Below are 22,223 nucleotides of genomic sequence, written 5' to 3' on the forward strand. Positions count from 1 at the left end.
CATACATTGTTACGCTGCATTATTGTGTTTTCTTCTTGTGCATTAGGAAAGTATATCACGATTGTATTGTCAGGTGTGCACATCTGCTACAAGCACGTAAGTAAATCTAATGGGTGTTGTACTTCTATGCTGGAATACACGGCACGGTTATGAAACTATCGTATTGCCATAATGACATTATCACAGTGTGATAGATATGTAAACGCAAACTGTCACGTAACATAGGTTCATGTAGAGTTTACTTAGGAGTGGATAATTGCATGAAAATAAATAAAATACATATTTTGTGCTCTAGTCGATCCTGAATACCATGATGTCATGTCTGGTACTCTCCAGATTTTGTTTATCATTTCATTGACGTGTATATTCGTAAAAATAATATCTATATTTAAAAGTTTCAATAATTCAAATGTAAATGCATATATGTATGTTAAAGAAAATGTCAAGACAAAGAACATAATGCTCCCAATTGACAGAGCTCTACAAATGTGGGCAAATGCAATCTACAGTTTTTTTGATATCACCCTTCATTCAACTGTATTGTGTAGTCTACCAGTAAGGGGTTTTATGGGTTAATTATAATATAGAACTCAGTACTCAAACTTCATCGATTAGACTGTCAGTGTGTTAATATGTGATACCTAATAAATAATAAAGAAAGAAAACGCAACAAAACAAGCAGATTAAACTGATGTGATTTTCAAAGCCAAGCAACCCTGCGTATCACGTGATACAGGTTACACGCATGACTATATACAGAGATGAAAATATATGTGCACAGTAGCTCTTCTCGCAAAGTTTCTAATGGTGAACCCTTCACTCAAAATAGTAAGTCAAACATTATATCAGTTTGTCTGCCTTTACGCTACAATTAAAAAACAACATTCACTTGTATCACAAACAGAATGTGTGCGTACTTTCATGTGTTTAAATAACTCGTGCAAATTGAGCAGGTATATTTGTGTTTTGATTTGCCTATCGAAGTATAAGGATGGTACACACAGAAGTACAAAACTATGAAAATCACAAGTGTGTTTAATTTGTGGAAAACATCGTCACCTGGTTTCAATAGGACGTATTGATTGATTCAGTGGACTTTTGACTTGTGTATAGTATTGCCATGGCAATTACTATCTTGTTACAAATCTCACGGAGATCATGGATCCTACATATAAAGTACCAAAGCAATCGAGCTGTTAGTTTTCGAGAAGTCGAAAATAGCATTTTTTACCGAAAATATTCACTAAAAATTGAGAATTGAACAAATCGCCAGGAAATAAATGATATATCAAAAAGACATGTATTAATACGAATGCGTCTATACCACACATGTAGGGAAATAAATAGTAATATGTGACAAATAAATACACAATTCGAAGACTCACGTAATTCTCGCGTACAAGCAATTAGTGTATTCTTGATATAACATGATATGACATCATCAACACATACTGCAATGTATAAACAGTCTCCAGTCCAATATACAATGCTTAGTATATTGCTTAAAAGCTATTCATACATTTCAGATTACATTTAGTAATGTACACATATAGATTGCACTTTGGTTGTGCTGAAAAGTATTCAAAGCGAAAAGTTCAGCAGTTGAAACTCCTATATATAAAATATATATAAACATCTTGTAGCCCAATAATTTTACATAAAAGAAAGTACGTTTAAATACTGAATATTATATATAGCTATCATCAAATTTTGTTTTTCGTTATCCCTGGTAAGTACTCAGGTAACAAGTACTTATTTTTCAGAATGCCAAGACTTCAAAAACATACATAATAACAAATCTTACAAAATATTTATAACATTAAAATTACAAGAAGTTAAAAAAAGGTACGATTGAGAATGCTATATATAATATATATATACTAGAGTAAGTTACAAATCTTTAATAAATAGGAAATGCTAACATGTACATGCAGAAGAAAGAACCCCCCCCCAAAATACAAATAAAAAGGATTATTAGAAATTTAGTTTGGCATAATTGAATGTCCTCTGTGAATGTAGTATAACAAAGTCCTGATTTGTATGCTTGTGGTATTGAAAATAGTAAATTTCTCATTAAAATTATTGTAATTTCTTGTATATTTAATAAAAAATGTTAGACAACAAATACCTTCTCAAATAATTGACACTAAGTACAGGAACAGACAACTGTGACATACAGCAAAGAGAATAGAACAATGCCCGCGAAACATATCACAATACATCTCATTCTATTACATGAAACAAGTACCAACCGCCATAACTTTTTCAAGCAGTTATTGTAACCTGTTATCAGAAAGATGATTATCGAATAAAATAGTTTGTGTACTTATATATATACTTTTGGGAAAGCTTCATTTTACAAATCAACAGATTAGAATACTACATAATTGTTTACATCATTAGGTTGCATCAAGTAACAAAGACAATGTTCATGACAACAATCAACATCAATGTATCAAATTTGTTCAAAATCTAATGCCTGTCAAACACATTACAAATAAATATGTAGAAATAAATGTACATGCATTTTTTCAACAATTTGCACTATGATCCAATATTTGACTTCTCCTTTATTTTACATATTTATATATACGATTTAGTAAGAATACAAAAATAAACAATTTTAAATAGTTCATTGTTCTTGAAAGTGAAAACAGCCTGAGACATGATCAAAATGAGAACAACCTGAAATAGTTTTTTCTTAACTGTGATAAGTAACACTAAATTGTAACCATTGGCAACTTCTGAAATTCCCTAGCCACTCTTTTTGACATAGACATATGGCACAATTTCTTAAAACATACAATGTAATATAGTTTTTTCCTGATCCATATATAAACATTTTCTAAAAATATATTATCTTTTTCATGTAAATGCAAGGAATGTATATTAAAAGTGTACTCTGAGATCATTCTTAGAGTTGTATTTGTTCCTTCGAAGGAACTAGTATGCGAAATATTGTGCACATGGCGGAAAATACTGGCAAAACTATGTATCAAAATATTAAACAGCTAGTCCATTCTCACATTGTTAAATTGTGTAGTTTCATCATCGAAATTGAAACAGCAATTAAAACCGCTGAACTGCTACTTTTAAATATGGTTTGTCGCACACTGACTCATGGTCTGCAGTAATTCAGAACAAAGATGAATCTGCATGAATAATCAAAAATTTTTTTTTGCAATTCATGTATATTAAAATCTTTGAATATATCACATAAGAGTTCCAATACCTAAATAAAGTTATAAAGTGATCTTCGAATGCGACTTATATTAAGTCCAGTAAAATTGTGCATATACATAGAATGTAGTGCTGATTAAAGATAATATATCATTTCCAGCACCTTGCGAGAATTTGTGTGACTTGGCAAATGAACAAATCACCAGTCGTATTTGACATTATAAAGTAGATAAACATGTACATGTAAAGCATTCGGATCACTTGAGTTGTAAATAGTATGCCACAACCCCAAAGATAGGTCACACCAGTCATATTCTACAATTTAAAGAAGATACACATACACATGTTACACAGACTGATTACCTGTTGAGCACTAATGAGGAATTTTAAGTGGTATACCACAACAGCAATGTTAACTTTATAGGGGTTATAGTTATTGCTTTACAACGCGAAAACCTAAAATTCAACAATCCTTTCTCATAATTTATTTTGAAATTTATTTATATTAATGAAACAAAGTCAATTCTGAATGGTATGCAGTAGGGATGTTCTTCCCTCTAAATATATATATATATACTTGAAACACTTCGCAACTCTGAAACTTATCAATATTATAAACAGTGATAAAAGCCCACTGTCGTGTGATTCAGAGTGTCCTAATCTTGCTCTGTGTGAAATCCTGTCAAAAAATCCCCTTATTTTTGACACAAGTCTTCTTCTTGAAATTTCATAGTATTATACACCCGGTTACAATATAATACAAGACTTGCTTGGGTTGTTTGGATCACTGGATTTGTTGTTGTTTGCTGCTCCTGCTGCACCTGCTGCTATTCCCGCTGATTTAAAACTAACATGTTTCTCATCAGCTGCTGAGATAAAAGAAGAATGCGATGAAGCATTGATTACAATGAAATGAATTAGAGGAATGTTCAACTTTCATTAAAAGTACAGCTGCTACGTAAGTAAAAGAAAGAAATTCAAGCTCAAAATCAAATCATTTTTCTGGCAGACGTTTGATCTACAGTAAGCTTTTGTGGGATCTCTATAGAAAATCACCTATTGCTATTGACAGACGTTTTTGGGCGATTTTAAAACCTTATGGTGGCAAAATTGTGTTCATCATGAAATAAAATGCATCCATTGTTGAACATCTTGCACCAAATGTTCAATATTATATTATTTTGGGAAAACTCAAACACTTAACATTGTTTCATTACCATTTTCATCAGAAACCAATAGAGTACAAATATTATATATGATTTTAAATCACCTTGCTTTTGTTTTGTCTCTTGTTGTGATGAACTTTGTGTCTCCTTGACTTTATCAGCTGGGTTTTGTGGAGAGGATGAAGGTGGTTCCACTTGACTTTTTGCCTCATCAATCTGTTGCCCAGATTTTCCCTGGCAAGAACAGAAGAAGATAGACCATGGTAACATCTTTAATGTTAATTATGCTGCAATCAATGTAGGATTGTCAAGGGGAACATAGAATACTAAGTGAGATTTTATCATTTTTGTTAAAATAAAATATTTTTAATGATGTTTGACAATTACATCCCTGGCCAATGAGCTTGAACAATTTCAGTTAAATTGCATCGAAAAGTGCATTCAATTTAGATGGATACATTACATGTAGACTGGTTCACCCAACTTCCAGACCTGTTGCCAGGATTTTGTCCCCAATGATAGATTTGACACTTATATAAATTCCCCATGTGCTATATCAACTGATAACTGCCACAGAGGAGGTGGCAGAACCATTTTCGACAGAGATGGATTAAATAGGTAATGCTTGTACAGAAAAATTGCTGGTTAGTCAAGATACAGTATATCAGCTTTTTCTTAATATATTTAGAATCTGCTACAAAAGTTTAAAGGTGCATTCACACAGTGTATTATATGCAGAACACCTCTCACTGATCACCATGAAAAATGATATAATCCATACATGTGCTTTGGAAAGAAATCCCGAAATATTGAAGCACTGAAGCTAGCCTTCACTGAAGTTCATGTATGGTGTTTAATTACCAAATCGAACATACATTTCATTATTTTAATCATTCAAGATATTTCAGGTTTTATAAATTCAAATATTCTATTTTTTTAGAATTTCCCATAAACTGTATGATATATAATGCCCTTTTTATGCTTACAAGGATCAGTGTTGCCAAAGATCTTTCAAAGTGGAAACTTTAATAGACTGAACATGAATATCAAATGAAAAGATGACACCAACAAATTATCTATCAGCCTAAAGAGTATTTTAGTATGAGATTGGTTTCACGCATCACTGTTTCCTTTTCTGTTGTTTTGTATTGTATTTTTCATTATCTATTTTCAGGGGAAGGGATTGTGAGAAAGCATCAATCTTTCTTGGATTGCATTATTAATACCGGTACCTGTTCTGCGTTTTCAAAGAAAAATCCATGCAAATGCTCAGCTAGTCCCAGATCTTCCTCTTCTACTACACCAGTGCCACCTTCACTCGCAAGTACGGTGATACGAGCCTCTTTGTTCTGATGTTCCTTGCATAACCAGGATATTCTCCCACTTGCTAGATGACACCTAGTGAATGGTAAACCATTGTAAAAGATACATTTATGGTCGAACATGAAGACTGGAAGTGATTTGAAAACATGATGAAAAATACAAATTTGATGAAACTCGGGTTCCCATTGTATTTTCTCTGTTCCCCTTCTACAAAGTGCAATTATGAATGGTTATCGCAGCATGGCCTGCACCTTCATCATCTCTGTGAAAACAACGAACATTTTTAAGTTATGAGATGAAGCACACCTTTGTAGTCCTCCCATGGACTGATTCACATCGCATTCCATTATGAATCTTCTCAACTCTTGGTAAGGGTTGGAGAAATCACCAGTTCCAGCAGCTTTCTGAAATATGAAATCATAATACCGGTACTCAATGTATGCAATGAGCTATTATGCATGTCTTTGTTAGTTAGTTAGTTATAATTAGTTTATCAGTGAGCTCATATATAGTACAGATTCATGTAAACACATATTAAACCTAGAAACCCATACTTTTTCACAGTACCAGTTTATCAATAAACCAGCAATTCACCAATTAAGCCTGTATTTGACTAGTAACCCATATGTTACCATTGAGTTCTTTGCCAGAAAGCAATTCTTTCACCAGTAAATCATACAATGTAGTTCATGTGAACCCTGAATAATTACATGACGTAAACATGCAGCCTCTCGGTTGAGATAGCTCTGCTGTTAGCAATGCACATTTCAAATATAAAATTGAGGATATCATCACAAAATGAACAAATCTGAGAGAGGACCACCTGTCCACCTTTATGTATAATATCAAATCAATCAGACTCATGGTGTTTAACAAGTAGTCAAAAATATTACTTTTTACTAAAAATTATCAAAATATTCATCAAAATTAGAGTATTGAGGATATTGCAACGAAATATATCATCACAAAATGAAACAATCTGAGACGGTAAACCTGTAGTACATATATCTATAATATCAAAGCAATCGGACTTTTCCAACAAGAGGATGAAAGTATCACTTTTTACTAAAAATGACAAAAATATTCACCATAATTAGAGAATTAAAGATATCATTATGAAATGAACAAATCTGAAAGGGGTCCACCTCAGGTACTATATGTATAATATCAAAGCAATTAGTCATGCGATTTTCAAAAAGAAGTCTAAAATATAACTTTTTACCAAAAATTATAAAAATATTCACCAAATTAGAGAATTAAAGATATTATCATGAAATGAACAAATTTAAGTGAGGGCTACTAGCATCAAAGCAATCAGGCTTGTAAATTTCAAGAAGACGTCGAAAATGAAAAAGTTGATGCGAATGCAGGCGACGATGATGTCGACAGACAATCACTCATATGATAAGCTCCGCTCAAAAAAGTCGACAGCAGAGCTAACAATGCATATTCTGTTGTCTACTGTTAAATCAATAACTCATTAGATTTTAATTTCCCTGATAAATGAAACTCTCTTAATGACATGTAAATTAACATAATATTTGAATGAAAAATCGACTGAATATATTTGATATATTAACCTTTCAGACAATAATTGTTTTTAACCAAGATTTTGACTCAATTTAATTTTCTTTAGAAACTTTCTCCATTAATTTGGAGCCAAACAGACATAGGTTACTATTAGCTACAGATCTTGAACACAATTTTCGATAAAAAATATGTGTTTTTTTGGGGGGGGGTTTAGTGTTCAAAGGGAAGGATGAACTGTACAGAAATTCTTGGTAAGTATCCTCACCTCTTGCATGAGTTTCATCATTGGTTCATCGTCTAACACATCAAGTGTTATGTTACCATGCCTTATAACAGCGTACATCCTAGCCAAGTATGCTGCCATGGAAGCCAAGTAAGAATCACCATCAGACACAGTCAATGGAATCAATTTGGAAGGCAGGATATGCCAGCCCTGCGAAAAAACAAGAAATAAATAACAACCTGGGATATTTAGATATGTGTTATTAATTGTGCCTCACTTTAAATTGTGTACTTTATTGTCTACTTTTTCTCAAAAAAACTTAGCTGTAACACATTTTGCACATTTTATGTATAATTTCACATTTCTTTTTACGAAAGTGACATATCCATGGTTGTCTATATGACTTTGGTGTTGAAAAGTTTATGATTCAGCAGTAACACCATACCTCATCATGCTCACATATCAGATAGGCACATAATTTACATTCTTCTTTTGTCTCCACATTTATTTCGCCATAACCCGTTACATCATCATCCTGCAGTACAAGAGATAATTCAATATTAATTACAATGAAACTATGAAAATATCAAACATATTTCGACTTTTATTGTATGGAAAGAGAGAATGTATATTACATACATTGTATACATTACATAGGATCCATATTGAAGACGATGCAGTGATTGAGATGTATTAATAATGAAGAATCAGTTTCTATAAAATTTTGAAATTATATGTATATGAGTCATTCTAAAATTCCAAATTCCAAATATATCACATAAGACCTCACTCATTTAAAAACAAAAAAAGTATCACCATACCTCATGTAGTTCATCACATTCGGCTTCCTCCTGTGTGTTATTAGGCAATTTCTCCTTAGATCCACTTAGATCCTCCTTCAACTCTTCATCTTTACAATCTCCTCCATCATGTAAATCAGACTTATCTTCTGCTTTTCCATCATCTTGAGACTTTTCTGCATTACATTTTTCTTTGTCATTTCCCTGCTCTAATTTATTTTCATCATCTTTTGGCTCATCTACCTTTGCATGATCCCCATTCTCATCAGCACTCGTTTTCAACTCATCTTTCTTTGCATCCCCATCATCCCCTTCTTTACATTTGTCTGCATCTTCCACATCTTCACTCTTATCAGCCTTTCCTAAAGAAACATCTTTTCTATCCTCATGGTTATCGACTCCTGGATCACAATCACTTTCAGGTTTGTCTGGTGTTTTATTATAATAATCTAGGGCAAAAAGCCTTGGATAGGTGCCATCAGAGTACAAGGAAACTTGTCGTAAAAACTTTCTCTGCGCCAACTCGTACAACTCCTGGAAAACATTATTTAAGTACATGTGAATGTTTTGCATATAATGGAAAATTATACATCCTTGCCCATAACTATAAAAAGGTATGGCCTGTATGTCTATAATTATTTTTAAGAAGAATGCAGACCCAAAAGAAAAACTGAGCTATTTCAGACCCATATCACTTAAATAAGAATTCTATTTTACTGAATAAAATAATTTTGCAATTGTAATTTGTTGAATTGTCTAACAGAAAACCATTCAATCAACAATTTAAACATAGTGTAACTATTTAAACCTTGTTTTTAATGGTCATATACATGTAATTTGTAGACTCCAAAATAAAAATGTTTAATCAGTAAATTTAATCAGCAAGGGTAAAAAGTATTTATTAATATTGTATATATTATATAAATATAAATGTGTATATGTAATGTATATATAAAAGTATATATTAACATTGTTGTTTAAAAATTAGTCTTAAATAGGCCATTATTTTATTGTGTATTTTTTTAGTAAGCAGTCAGTAAAAATGTCTACTATTTTCAATTAAAAGTAACTATGACAAGCATGAAATAGTTCATCCAGAAATTTCTAAAGTGGCAGATTAAGGCAAGTTACTTTCAATGTTAGTGTTTTTGGAATAAATGACAAATTATAAATAATGTATGGTATGCTTGATTAAACATGTATGCAAAACTAATGCCACCATTTTTAATGTCCAAATAATGGATATATGCAAGACAACAAAAGTATGGCCAATATTGATCAAATCATTACCTGAAATTCCAGTTGTTTCTGTAAGCTGCTTTGATTCTCCAGATCTTTATCATCTTCTTTCTCAGAGAGGTACTCTTTAACATAACGTACAAGTTGTGTTTTAGCTTCTTCCCACGCTTCAGGGGTCAATGCATTTTGTAGGTTAATTTTGGGATACCCAAGACTCAGCATACCAAGCTGAATTAAATAGAAAAGGTGAATTTCTGGATTAATTACCTTTGTTATTGCATACTATTGGTACAAGACTACAGCAAGAAATTAACTGACACTTGCATGTTAATGCACCTGCAGATCAGAAATGATAATATAATAATAATTTATTTACTTGTATTGCGCTATTTACAGTAATAACTGATCAACAGCGCATGACATAAAACTACAAACAATACCAAAGAAAGAATAATTCCAAATTATATGCTTTCTTAAACAAATAAGTTTTCAAATGTACCTGAAAACCATTAATATTGTTTCATTTTTTACATGTTTTGGTAGAGCATTCCACAAATGTGGTCTACATACAGAAAATGCCCTATCACCACATGTTACTAAACATGAAAATGGTAGAGTAAGTAAGTTTGAAGATGACCTGAGAGTGTACAAAAGTGTCACATGTGAATGGAACATTTCGGTAATATATTTGGGGGACTGGCCGTTGAGGGCATTGTGTACAAACAGCAATAATTACTAAACACACTGATACTCTATGTTCAATAGTGAGATTCCAAATTCTCACCGCAGTATCACTTGCAAGAATAGACCAAATTTATTGAAAAAATGGTGAGAAGTCAAGTCTCACCAATAAATTTTGCAAATTTATATTCTCGCCAATGAAGCAGTATTTTGAAATCTCAATTTAAAAATTCCCACTGACAATAGATGACAATATTATCAAGTATTGTCGAACAGCAAGAATTTTACGAGAAGAATGATGTAACATTATGGTTTACTTGGATTTTATCCACTGGCATCAAAACAAACAATGTTTTTAAAAATATTATGCGGATAAAGAAAACTTTGTATATATCTTCTCACCTCAGATGCCTCCCATCTGAATCCTTTTCCAACAACCACAATTACAATAGGTAGACGTAGCGTGACAGCAGCAAATCGGAATTCCATGGAACAGTTCTTTGATTTGGCATACTGTGGGAAAATAAAGCATACCGGTAGATGGTTAATATATACATGAACAGGATCTGTTCGATCCTTTGGAGGTAGAGTGACAAGAAAGTATTACTAAATAATATATATAGTCAAGTAATCAAAAACATAGAATGCCAGGTTCCTATGATTAGAAGTAAATACAAATAGCAAGTGATATGCCAGAAAAGACAATGACATTTAATGTTCGAAACTATTGCCTTGCAAGTGGACTATATTTTGTGGAAGAAGACAAAATCAGACAATGGCAGTAAAAAGGTAAAATGTGCATGAATATCATTACCATACCTCATCTGAGACACATGCTACCATGATATCAGCATGTTTCAAACCCTCAGCAATGTCTTCAAATAAACCTGCCCGTCCAACGTTATCAACGTCCATCCAACATGACACATCATTGTCTTCTAAATACTCTTTTATTGTCCTTGGGTCACCTAATGTACAATTAATATATATAATAAATACATTATTACAATATTAAATATTACCAAGAATTCAAACAGAACCGAATATTACTGTATTCGAAAATTCACACTATGCTTTGAAGGTAGGTAAGTACACTTAGTCTAGTGAAAACAGTTTAGATGAACACTAAACAGTTCTTTGACAGACTTGCTCATATGTATGGTATTTCTAAAAATGTGGACTTTATTGTCTTCTGATTGATGTTCTGTTCATCTCGTAATTTATGTGAATTTGTATGTAAACACTAGTTGCATCATCATATGAATCCTTGATATTATGTACGGCGATAAGGGACATGGATCCATAACACAAGAAACTTAATGATTAAATCGTATATGACGCATACACTATTAAAGCCCCATCAGCACAGCCATTGTGTACACATATAAACTTGTTCTATAACTATACAAACAATCTGCTACACATAAGATACACATTTACCTTCGCCAACTGCATTTGGATTGTTCGGAACTTGACCAAGATTAACAGCTTTCTGAGAGTTGTGCCAACAGTAGCTGATGAAACATCTTGGGAATGAAGACTTGGTCTGATAACAGAATAAAAACAAACATAGTAAAACCATTGTGACCTTACCTAGAAGATATATAATGAATTGTTAATAGAATACTCAACATCAAAGTAGCCTGTAGGCATGAGTAGGCCCTCGTTGGCCGAACGGCATCAGACCTCACGCCTGACAGATTAGTGTATGTCTCGTCAGCAAGATCAATACTGCTAATTCGCAAAGTTTTCGCCTTCTTGCGATGAGTTCAATGAATATTCATTTTGGCGGTCATGGTAACGCTGTCAGTCAAAGCTGTGTTTGCATTGTCGTCAAAAATCACAGATTTTTTTCAACAAGATGGTAAACATTAGGCAGAAATTTGTCAGCACCTTATCACAAACAAATAAACTCTGCCATGAATGGTTATAGCTATCACTATCTGACGTTTCTGCAATTTCATTGGTATCGACTTTAAATTGTCGAGGGAAGTGAAAAACTACATCGTTCTGTCAGGCGTGTGTTGGGTTTGGCGCACTGCGGAGGGCGCAACTCATGCAACCTCGTCAGACTAATATCAAAATGGTCAATATATAGGTTATGCACATACTAACTGTGTAAACGCAATGTGCCCTCTAAGCCAAAATGATGCACAACTGATGCAAACAGATTTGCTATGATGTAATTAGTTGTGCTAATCATATATTGATATAGTAATGTCACACAATTTTATTGCTTTGATCTATCCTGATAAGAATTCTTAGTCAAACAGTATAATTTGCTTACCTCTTGTTTCTTGGTTTTCTTGTTAACATGTTTCAGTAATTCACCCATTCTAACTTTAAAGTTACTTTGTCCATGCTGCATGTTAACATATACCTTTAAAGTGAAAATAGTTTATTATCAGTTTTGACTGCCATAATATAACTTTTGTATACCTAACATGTTGAAATATTTACCACAGTGTTTTGAAAGTGTCACACAATTATTGGCGTAGACACATTTCATCAACTTTTTGTTTTTTTCACCCAGTAAGAATATTTGTTGAAAAAATGCAAAAATGAATATATTTTTTTTTCATTTGAAATCTATGTTTAAAGCATTATGTCCTAACAAGAAAATAGTATTCATCATAATTTCTTATTAATTCATGACAAAAATGCACTTATCTTATAATTATACATCTGTCACCGTAGCGCCGTAAGTTACAGCGTATTGTAATTTTGAGGTATTTTACAGGGTAATTTCATCCTACCATATTAGGAAATGCGAATTCCAAATATGGAATGATTACGTGCGTAAGCGTCCTCTAATAATAAAAACAAACATGGCTGCCATGGCTGAGTTTGACTGGACCCCACACAAAGAAGTTTACTGATTTTGTTCTAAACATTTTGGATTTGGCATTCCTAATGGTGTTTCCATGGATAATAATAAGGTTGCTACGAGGATACCTTAAAATATGCACTCAGACAGTACGCCACGCATCGCGGGTCGGTCAATACTCCAGCTGTACTGTCTTTGTGCATACTTTGAGGTATCCTCGTAATAACCTCATATAATTACTACATGAAGATATTTGTTCACCCCATATACAATGTATGCAACCAAACATAAATTGATAGGATAAGACATTTTTAGATAACCAATAGAAATGAATGATTAATGGCTCAAAAGCCATCATTTTCACTGATTTTTGCCGCCTGATTTGGCACCATTTTGGTGACATTATAGTTTTAGCAGGGTTTAGTGAACACCAGCATATTATAAAAAGCTGGTATAGTATACACAGCTGAAAATAAAGGCCTCACCTCGTGAGCAAGCATCATTCCAGTATGAGTTTTCTGCCATTCCATCCCTTTTCCCATGACAACCGGAATAACAGGTTTGTGGAGCTGATTCATAGAGTACTCCAACAGATTTCGACAATTTGTAGATTTCTCAAAGTCATTTGAAATGAACACCATCACAACCTGTGCATCTTTTAATGCGATTGTGACCTGTTCAATGTGGGACTGTTCTTGATCTTCATCCAACCAACTGGAACAAAGAAACATGGGACAGAGTACGAAGGTTAATTATTAATAATAATTCAACAGTCAAACCTGTGTATAGTGACCACATAAGGAACTGTAAATAGATCTTTATAGACAGGTGGTCTTTATATGGACGTTGGATTATTTTTTCATGGATCGTCAAATCGTTTATTTGACAAAATATTTGGCCAGAAAATAATGAGCTGGTACTGTACAGTTGTAATATATAATTTATTTGATTTGATCAAAATCAAATCGGTAATTTAAAACTAAATTAGATTGAGGAAATTCAAAATTTGTTTTATAAACACACGGCACACGTTATTATTTTTGTCCCTAAATAAAGATGAATTTACAAAAAAAAAATGGAAGGATGCTCACATAGGAGTATTGGTTATTATATATAGAGATGGTCAAAAACACATGAAACATATGCTCAAATGAAACTTCATTCAGATTCAACAGGCATTCATGATATATGTTTGACGAAAATCTTTTAACAGAAGTTTGCTTAATCTCAAGAAAATGCTTACAGAAAATATCACTGACGGACAGACATTTAGTTTCTTATTTTTTTCATTTTGAGAGAGTCAAATATAACAATATCTATTTAACAGTGGGTAGTATATTTAATGCCATAATTGTACACTGTTTTCAGGTTACCATAGAATCTGTGAAAGCATAATACATAGACTATGAGATGATGCCAGGTGTTCTGAAAAAGGTGAGCACAAGCTGTTTTACATGTGACACAGTGAAAATATCACTGTGTTGAGAACTGGGAAAATTAATTCTTGCAAATAAGGCCTTCCAATGAACATTTCTAAAAACTTTTTTATGGACTGAAATTCAATCAGTTTCTAGTTTCTGGTTTCTTATATCAGCATGCACACCACCTGAAAAAGTGTGGGGTGATCTTTTTTTCACTTATTTCCCCACTGCATATCCTGTCTGTTGACAAAGTGATAAACCTGCAAATAAACCTGTGTCGTAAAATATTTATTTATATTTGGGGAGGCCTTACAGTATGCCCCAAGAAACAGGACAATTATGATAATGATGAAAAAAAATCTTACCATGAATATCCATCTTTCTCTAATTCATCTTTTATTGTTCTTATATCCACCGTCTCATCATCACCTGGAGACGGCAAATCATTCTTGCAGAATAACATAAAAAGGTCAACTGTCATGCTGTATCTGATGTCTTCAAGGTCTCTCATTGTATTCTCAAGATGTACATCAAAGTTACTGCTATTGTCAGGTGGCATTATAGCTATGGAGGTAAATCAGCAAAAAGTGAATCAGTATCACTGATACAAAACGTATTAGTTAAACAGTGATGGTCAATTCAATGCATTGTATTCCATGCAATGAATATAATTTGTTTGCTTGTTTGTTTGTTTACAAAAATGTAAGTCACACAATGATCACTGGTCTAAAAACACATTTTTCATTTCCAAATTCTTTGTTATTGCCCAAAATATTTTCATACATCTGAGGACATTCCTATTATCGAATTCCTCCAAAACTGGTTGATCACTTGCAAAACATATATTACCGTAGTTAAACAGTGCTGCTCATTTCACTGCATTCTTTGATTACACAAATGCACTATTCGTATGCCACACAATGATCACTGCTCTAAAAAACTATTTTTATTTCCAAATTCTTTGTTATTGCCCAAAACAGTTTTGAGAACATTTTTGTTATTGAATTCCTCCAAAAACCAATCATTTGCTAAGATTAGACAAACATTTGTCGTCAAATGTTTTTGCCCTTGGTAATGATTATAGGATTCAAACTTGTTACTACAATAGACCATTTTCCGTTCACTGCCAGAATCACGCGTTATGCGTGAAATCGAACGTAAAAACAGGACAAACAAAGGTCATAGCGTCATAGTGGAGTCAAACATCACGTGGGACTCGACAAACGCAAAAATATATTGGGGGGCATTTCCATGCTTAATAATGTGCTGTACACATTTGATGATAGACAATTTTGATTAATTGAGGGTATTCGAAAGCAATATTCATCTGTCTAAGATCGGTCGGTCGATGTGAGTTACCAAATAAAGAAATTCAAGTTCAAAATCAAATCGTTCGATTTTTGTGGCAGACGTTCAACACGCGTCTTTCGTGTATCTCGTGAGATATCGCAGTTGAACGGAAAATCACCTATGAAAGTATATGATGTAGTTTATTCACACAAAGCGTTTCTTACCCTGTAATTCATGTAATGATACTGTATGGAAATAATGATCACACTGTAAGAATGGTGCTTTCATATCATTAGCTCTGGATACTTTAGTTGCTGCAAACATACAGGGATCTCTAGAACCCTATCAAAGAGAACAATATATTAAAATAGTATGGTATAATTATTAGCAGTGGATTCCATAGACCACAATGAAAAAAAAACACTAAAAATATTCTTCAAAAAGTACCTTGTAAGACACTATATGTATTTTTTTCACCATGATATTACACCATGCAAATTTTGAGACATTGAGATATAACCGAGTGCAGTGAACCCAATTATTTTTAATTCATTTTGATATATCAAATATATAAAATATCAGAAAATACAATATTTCTATACTTTTGTGAAGGGTTCTACATGAAATCACAAATCACACTCCCTGTACAACTACATGTCTACTTCATGGTGTATAAAGCAGTCTGTGTATAATTATATCAACTGATGTACAGTTTATGTATATGAAGGTACAATTTATTATAAAGACATTCAAGTTTAAAGCGGGATGTCGTCACCTGTGCATGCATCAGATGGCCATGGCGTGTCATTGTTTATAAACAAGCGTCTACCCTGAGCGTTTTTAGCGTGTATTGTTATCGTCGATTGGGACTCAATTCCCGCGTGTGCGCAGGTGACGACCCTCCCGCTTTGATATCAAAAAATCCAGTACATTCTGGAAAATACTAATTATTTAATTTTAAGCACTGACGTCTATTATTTATCAGTTGAACTTGATGAAACATTCTTCACACATGTATCATTTCAATCAAAGTAGCAGCTTCTATTCAATACAGATTTTACAGTAGGTGTCACTTCTTATACTCACCACGTTTAGACAGTCTGGACATGGTATCATATAATCATAAGCCACACCATGGAAGGATTCTGTAATTAGCCCTTCATATACCTCATGTACTAGGAAAAGTATATTCTCAGGTCTGGGACCTTGTACCATGACAAGCAACTGAGAATCTCTGCACAGAAAGAAGATCACACATGTTACAATATTTGTCATTGAAAAAAAAAAGATGCAAATATTAGTTGATGGTGGTACACCATGTATGACACTATATGGTGTATGGTTATATCAGTGTCTTTATACATATATTATGTACACGTACATATCTATGTTTCCGCGCACATCATTTTGATCTATGCGCCTCAAATGTTTTTTTTTCCTTCTAAAGCATTCCAAAATGCGCTTGTACTCGCACTTGTCTCGAATTCCCCCCATTTTAGCTCAGTATTCAAAGAAAAAAAAGAAAGAAAAAAATGCCTCTCCAGTTTATTTTTAAATTTCCATGAAACGAGAAACAGAGAATTTTTTTCCTGCCATTTTAAATCCAATGTGAAAAAACAACAATCATGTGCATCAAGAATCTATATTGTGCAATTAACATGTATTTACAATTACCCAGGTATAAACAAAATACACCAATACAAAATAGAGATCAAATTCCAAAATGGCAGAAATTTTAAGTGCTAAAATCACACTGGCCATTTTGAATTGGGTAGTGAAATAAATGGACGTGCATATATCTCCTAAGATGTATGATATATGTATGATGTTTGAATGTGATTATAGGGCATGTCAGGGAAACAAGTCCCCGTTTTCAGGCAGAATTTCATCAGGAACAATATATGGCCAAATTATTGAAGTCAAATGCAATAGAAAATCAATTCGATCTGAAAATGGTGAATAAGCAACCATAATTATGTACGAAATGCCACAACACTATATGTCTTAAGCACATCAAGCTAAAACCAAGAATTGATATTTAGGCTTCTTACCTGAGTTGTTTCATTAAAGCTAAGTGACCATTCTTTCTCAATAAAGAACCTTTTTTCCATATCACTGAACTGTCACAGAACTGGTACAAACGAACCTTATCATTGAAAACAAATTTATGTTATTAATAACATGATTTAATGTAAAGGCAGTCACATTTAATGTGAAAGTGATGTACATGTGTATGGTGTTGCAGTGTGACAGTTATTCCTATGCTGTATGAGTTATACTTAGATGTAAATGTATGTTGCATCCAGGAACACAACACTGTGATACTATGTGATTAAGAGTAAATTTATTGCAATACATATATGTGTATACCGTATTTTTGATTTACACTCCAGTTTTTTGTTTTCTATTGAAATATTTACAGTGAAAACCACCAAGATTTCGTCACTGAGACTTCCCTGAATGTTGAAAGATAAGAACGACTAATTTCTTTCAAAATATTGTTGACTACTGGTACTAATACTTTTGTGTACAGTCAGAGTCTAGAATTTTTACATTTATTTCCATGTGTAGATATGTCAGGATTACAAACAAAATCTGCTTGTAATCAAAATAGGTATTAGTTAATTGTTCTGATCTTACAACAATCTAATCAATCTTACCGTAAAATCTGTATTAGAAGCCGCACCCCTAATAGAAGTCGCATCCATTCTATTTGAATAATTGAGAACCAAAAATTCATCATTTCTCATATGTGTAGATGCTCTAATAGAAGCCGCATCCCCTCTGTTGCATTGTACCATTTTAATAGAAGCCGCGGCTTCTAATACAGATTTTACAGTAATAACAAAATCCTGGTGGTTTTCACTCTAATTCCAGGATGCACATTTGCTTCCAGGTATGCGTGCGTACTATTTAATTCCCCTTCAATACTCAAATTGTTAAGTGTCTCACCTGTGCTCGGTTGAACAATCCTGTTGGTAAATATTCAAATTTATAAAGCATTTTAGTTTCTCTGAATCCTGGATGGTCGCTGATATCAGGCCATTCATACTGATGAGAAACAATATATAGACTTAATTATAATATAATAATTTTATCTTGTTAGATTTTGTTAATGCTTGAAAGTTGCAAATCATGTGTCTGGTGCAAAAATCAATGGATTTGAGTTTTAGCTTGAATTTACCTTTTTTTTTTATAGTTCAAATCAAAATGCCCATATTTCAGAGGGAAATTTGGTATTGAATACGCTTATTTCATCAAAATTTACATTATCACTGAATGTGTATAGCACATTATTAAGTGTGGAAATGCCCAAAAGATAGTATTGTGTTTGTTGAATCTCATGCAATGTTTTGATGTCACTATGACACTATGTTCAATTTCAAAAATAAAGCCATTTCTTGCAGTAAATGGAAAATGGTCTAAAAGCAGGCATCGTAAAACTTTCCTGTGACAATGTTTCTCATAATTTGTTTTATTAACAGGAACACATACTGTACACATACTTATACATTGAAAACAAGAGCTGTTAATTAATTATTTTATTTTTGGGTGTAAATGACCAGTTCATGTCAACAATTCACTACACATGCGCAAACTAGCCTAAACTCATTAACAATAATGTGTGAATGTGTAATATTCCACAACAAATATCCCTCACTGGCAAATCTTTTTTCTGTAATGTAGGTTTTTCATGCTAAGAAGTATACATCACTCAAAACATTTTGCTGGAAAGGATGATAATTCAAAGCATTCTTGTATAAAATATAATTCACTGCAAGCTGCAGTGATACCTCACCTCTGGTTCCTTCTCTGGAAGTAGACAGGGTACAATATTTACTGGTTTGTCAGATAATGGGAAAGTCAGATCAAATTCTTCTGTCAGTCTAACTAACCACTGGTGTAATTCTTTGGGGTAGTCCTGCCACACGGCAGCAATGTCCTTATGTTGTAGTTGACCTTCCTGTATGCAAGAAACGTACACATGTATTGTGTTTTAGGTTCACAGTTGGTGTTAGCATAGGGGTGTATGGGAAAGGTATGAGGAATCCCCCCCCCCAAAAAGTGCCCTCTATGGTTAAATTTTCAACCCATAGTCCTTTGCAAAATCCAATATGGTGGAAACACATTTATAAACAGTCAGTCAATATAATTGTTGTACATACATGTATGCATTAATCATTAAAGACCTGGGCTGCATTTTTAGCCAATTTGAAAATTTGCTGATGGGCTGATAATTTATGATGTATTTCAACAAATTGAGCTTTTGTAGGCTACATATCTAAATTCATGTAATTTAGCTTAGAGCTCAGAATCTGAGAAGATAAAGAGCCTAACCTTCCCACAACCAGTTTCCTCTTTTCATCACAAATTCACAAAATAGTGATTAGGACAAAAATAGTCAAATTTTTTGAGTAAAAACTGAAAATGTACTCAAATTTTGTTTGTTGGCTTCAAAATTAGTGTTTACTTCCAGAAATATTGAAAAATGTAAGAAAAAAGTGCCAAAAATTTGGATGAGAAAGTCTGGTGGTGAAATGGTTAAACTCAGCTGCTCAGATCTACACTGATAATGATCAACAAATAAATTCTATGCATTCCATAAATAATTATTATGAATAAATAAATTAAATGTCATGTGACTTACAATAATTGGTGATTTATGCACGGAGACAACACATGCCATGACATCGACAATCCATTGTGGGTTGATAACAACTCGCTTTTTCAGGTATTCATTCGCAAAATGCTGTAATGATCCCAAGTCATGGAGGAACTGGACAGCCTGGATTATCTAGCAACATAAATATCAAATGACAAAATAAACATGTTCCACGTGCAATAGCTGTATTTCGCCAATAATCAAATACATGTGATATTCACAGCTAAGAAACTCAAACATCTTTTTTAATATTATGTACTAATTTCTATAAATCACTAAAATGAACAATTAATTCACACTTTACCTCATTCTTATCATAAATTGCAGTCTTCAAAGCCAGATTACAGACTGTATCCCATGGCAACAAGCTTGTCTCATTTCTCTTCCTATTAAAAATGAACACAAGACTAAGTTGATCCACCTCAGCTAAACTGTACAACCATAATGTGTATATTAATTTTTTTAATATTTTATTTCTGAATCAATGTATATAAAATATCGTATTATATTTTGAGTTTATCACAAGAATACCGCAAATTATGCATGAAGGCAGTACTAACAGCGATTGTATCATAATAAGTAATAATGTAACAGTTGTATTTTTTGTAGATATTCTATTCTCAGAGACAGAGCTACGTCACAGAACATTATACATTGCTAAGACGTGCACCACTGTACCATGTATTTCTATACGCTCTACGCAAGCTGCTGCAAAATGCCGGTCAAAGAAAGAAAGCAGCACAAACTCAACTTTGAAGTAATCCTGAACAACCAAATTTGTATATGTAGTGCATGTAGGGGTAAATCTTGTTACACTGTTCAGGGGAATCTCAACAACTATTCCAAAGTACCATTTTTTGAGTTTTCACCGTGATTGTTGCCAGGCAATGAAAATGCCTGGAAGCCTGCCTCGAGAATATTCATTTTATTCTGTCTTGCTAGATGCACGTTTTCAGTTCAAAGTGAAAAATAAAACTTACTGAATAATCTCTTTCTCAAAGTTAAGCCATACTTGTGGGATTCTTTCTCCCATGTACTTCTCCTGTAAGGTAACCTCAATCAGTTGATGTTGTAATTCTGCTATATTCTGTAACATGAGGGATACCATATTAGAAAATGCAAAGTGTGTTTTCATTGTGAATATGGAAAATGCTGCTAAACTGACATTTTAGGCTTGTTATTTCACCGTTTTTCACAGAAAATAGATTGACAATATACTATAAAGTTGCTGACTAATACTAAAACGAATAAATGTAGACAGATTCTGATACAAAATAACTGCGATGTGCTCTAAAATATGCACATTTGTCAAAAACTCACGAAAGCTACTTTTCAATTTTAGCCAACCAATTAAATTTCCTTTTTTTCAATGTTTATGAGTATACAATGTACCTGGCTACAGTTGTTGACTTAACCAAGGAGAAGAGGGCTAAACCATGCATGATTCATGAAATTTCATTGTTTCAAAATCCTTTGAATCAATTAAACTATATATCTGTGTTGTTGAGACTGATATTGTACTGGTTAACAGGAGGTAACATTCTGGTTAACAGGAGGTAACATTCTGGTTAACAGGAGGTGACATTCTAGTTAACAGGAGCTAACATTCTAGTTAACAGGAGGTGACATTCGAGGGTTAAAACTTGCTAATGCTAAAGAGTAAAGTGACTTACATGGCCAGTAAGAGAGCTGACAAGGAAGAAACCGGATATCTGAGGATAACGTGCCCTCAACATAATTTCAGGAACTTCAACTTTAGCAACCTGCAATATAAACACACATATAAGAGTGTGAGTGAGTGTAAGTGGCCATTTTTTTTTTTGACAAAAATTTCGCTGCCATTTTAAAGCATGCATTTTCATATACTGATATGAATTATA

At 33.1% G+C, this 22,223-nt stretch overlaps 1 protein-coding gene across 1 annotated transcript in view; it reads right to left on the bottom strand.

Annotated features, from left to right (window-relative positions):
- Positions 1–1,389: 1,389 nt before the first annotated feature.
- The window catches only part of LOC102802760 (uncharacterized), a 63,882-nt gene continuing 43,048 nt past the window's right edge, over positions 1,390–22,223 (bottom strand). Inside the window, exons 32-54 of the mRNA XM_085507486.1 lie at positions 22,017–22,106; positions 21,324–21,430; positions 20,648–20,729; positions 20,329–20,475; positions 19,480–19,644; positions 18,633–18,731; positions 17,732–17,826; positions 16,767–16,914; positions 15,905–16,022; positions 14,756–14,954; positions 13,455–13,683; positions 12,430–12,522; positions 11,583–11,688; positions 10,962–11,110; positions 10,545–10,655; positions 9,513–9,689; positions 8,244–8,756; positions 7,868–7,957; positions 7,465–7,632; positions 5,976–6,073; positions 5,579–5,744; positions 4,451–4,580; positions 1,390–4,049 (exon numbers count right to left, since the gene is read on the bottom strand). Coding sequence (XP_085363612.1) covers positions 3,928–4,049; positions 4,451–4,580; positions 5,579–5,744; positions 5,976–6,073; positions 7,465–7,632; positions 7,868–7,957; positions 8,244–8,756; positions 9,513–9,689; positions 10,545–10,655; positions 10,962–11,110; positions 11,583–11,688; positions 12,430–12,522; positions 13,455–13,683; positions 14,756–14,954; positions 15,905–16,022; positions 16,767–16,914; positions 17,732–17,826; positions 18,633–18,731; positions 19,480–19,644; positions 20,329–20,475; positions 20,648–20,729; positions 21,324–21,430; positions 22,017–22,106 — 3,402 coding nt within the window. The 3' untranslated portion in view covers positions 1,390–3,927. The remainder of the gene's footprint in view (positions 4,050–4,450; positions 4,581–5,578; positions 5,745–5,975; positions 6,074–7,464; positions 7,633–7,867; positions 7,958–8,243; positions 8,757–9,512; positions 9,690–10,544; positions 10,656–10,961; positions 11,111–11,582; positions 11,689–12,429; positions 12,523–13,454; positions 13,684–14,755; positions 14,955–15,904; positions 16,023–16,766; positions 16,915–17,731; positions 17,827–18,632; positions 18,732–19,479; positions 19,645–20,328; positions 20,476–20,647; positions 20,730–21,323; positions 21,431–22,016; positions 22,107–22,223) is intronic.

Source organism: Saccoglossus kowalevskii, chromosome 14 (genome assembly GCF_978046115.1).
Source record: "Saccoglossus kowalevskii chromosome 14, keSacKowa6.1, whole genome shotgun sequence".
NCBI lineage: Eukaryota > Metazoa > Hemichordata > Enteropneusta > Harrimaniidae > Saccoglossus > Saccoglossus kowalevskii.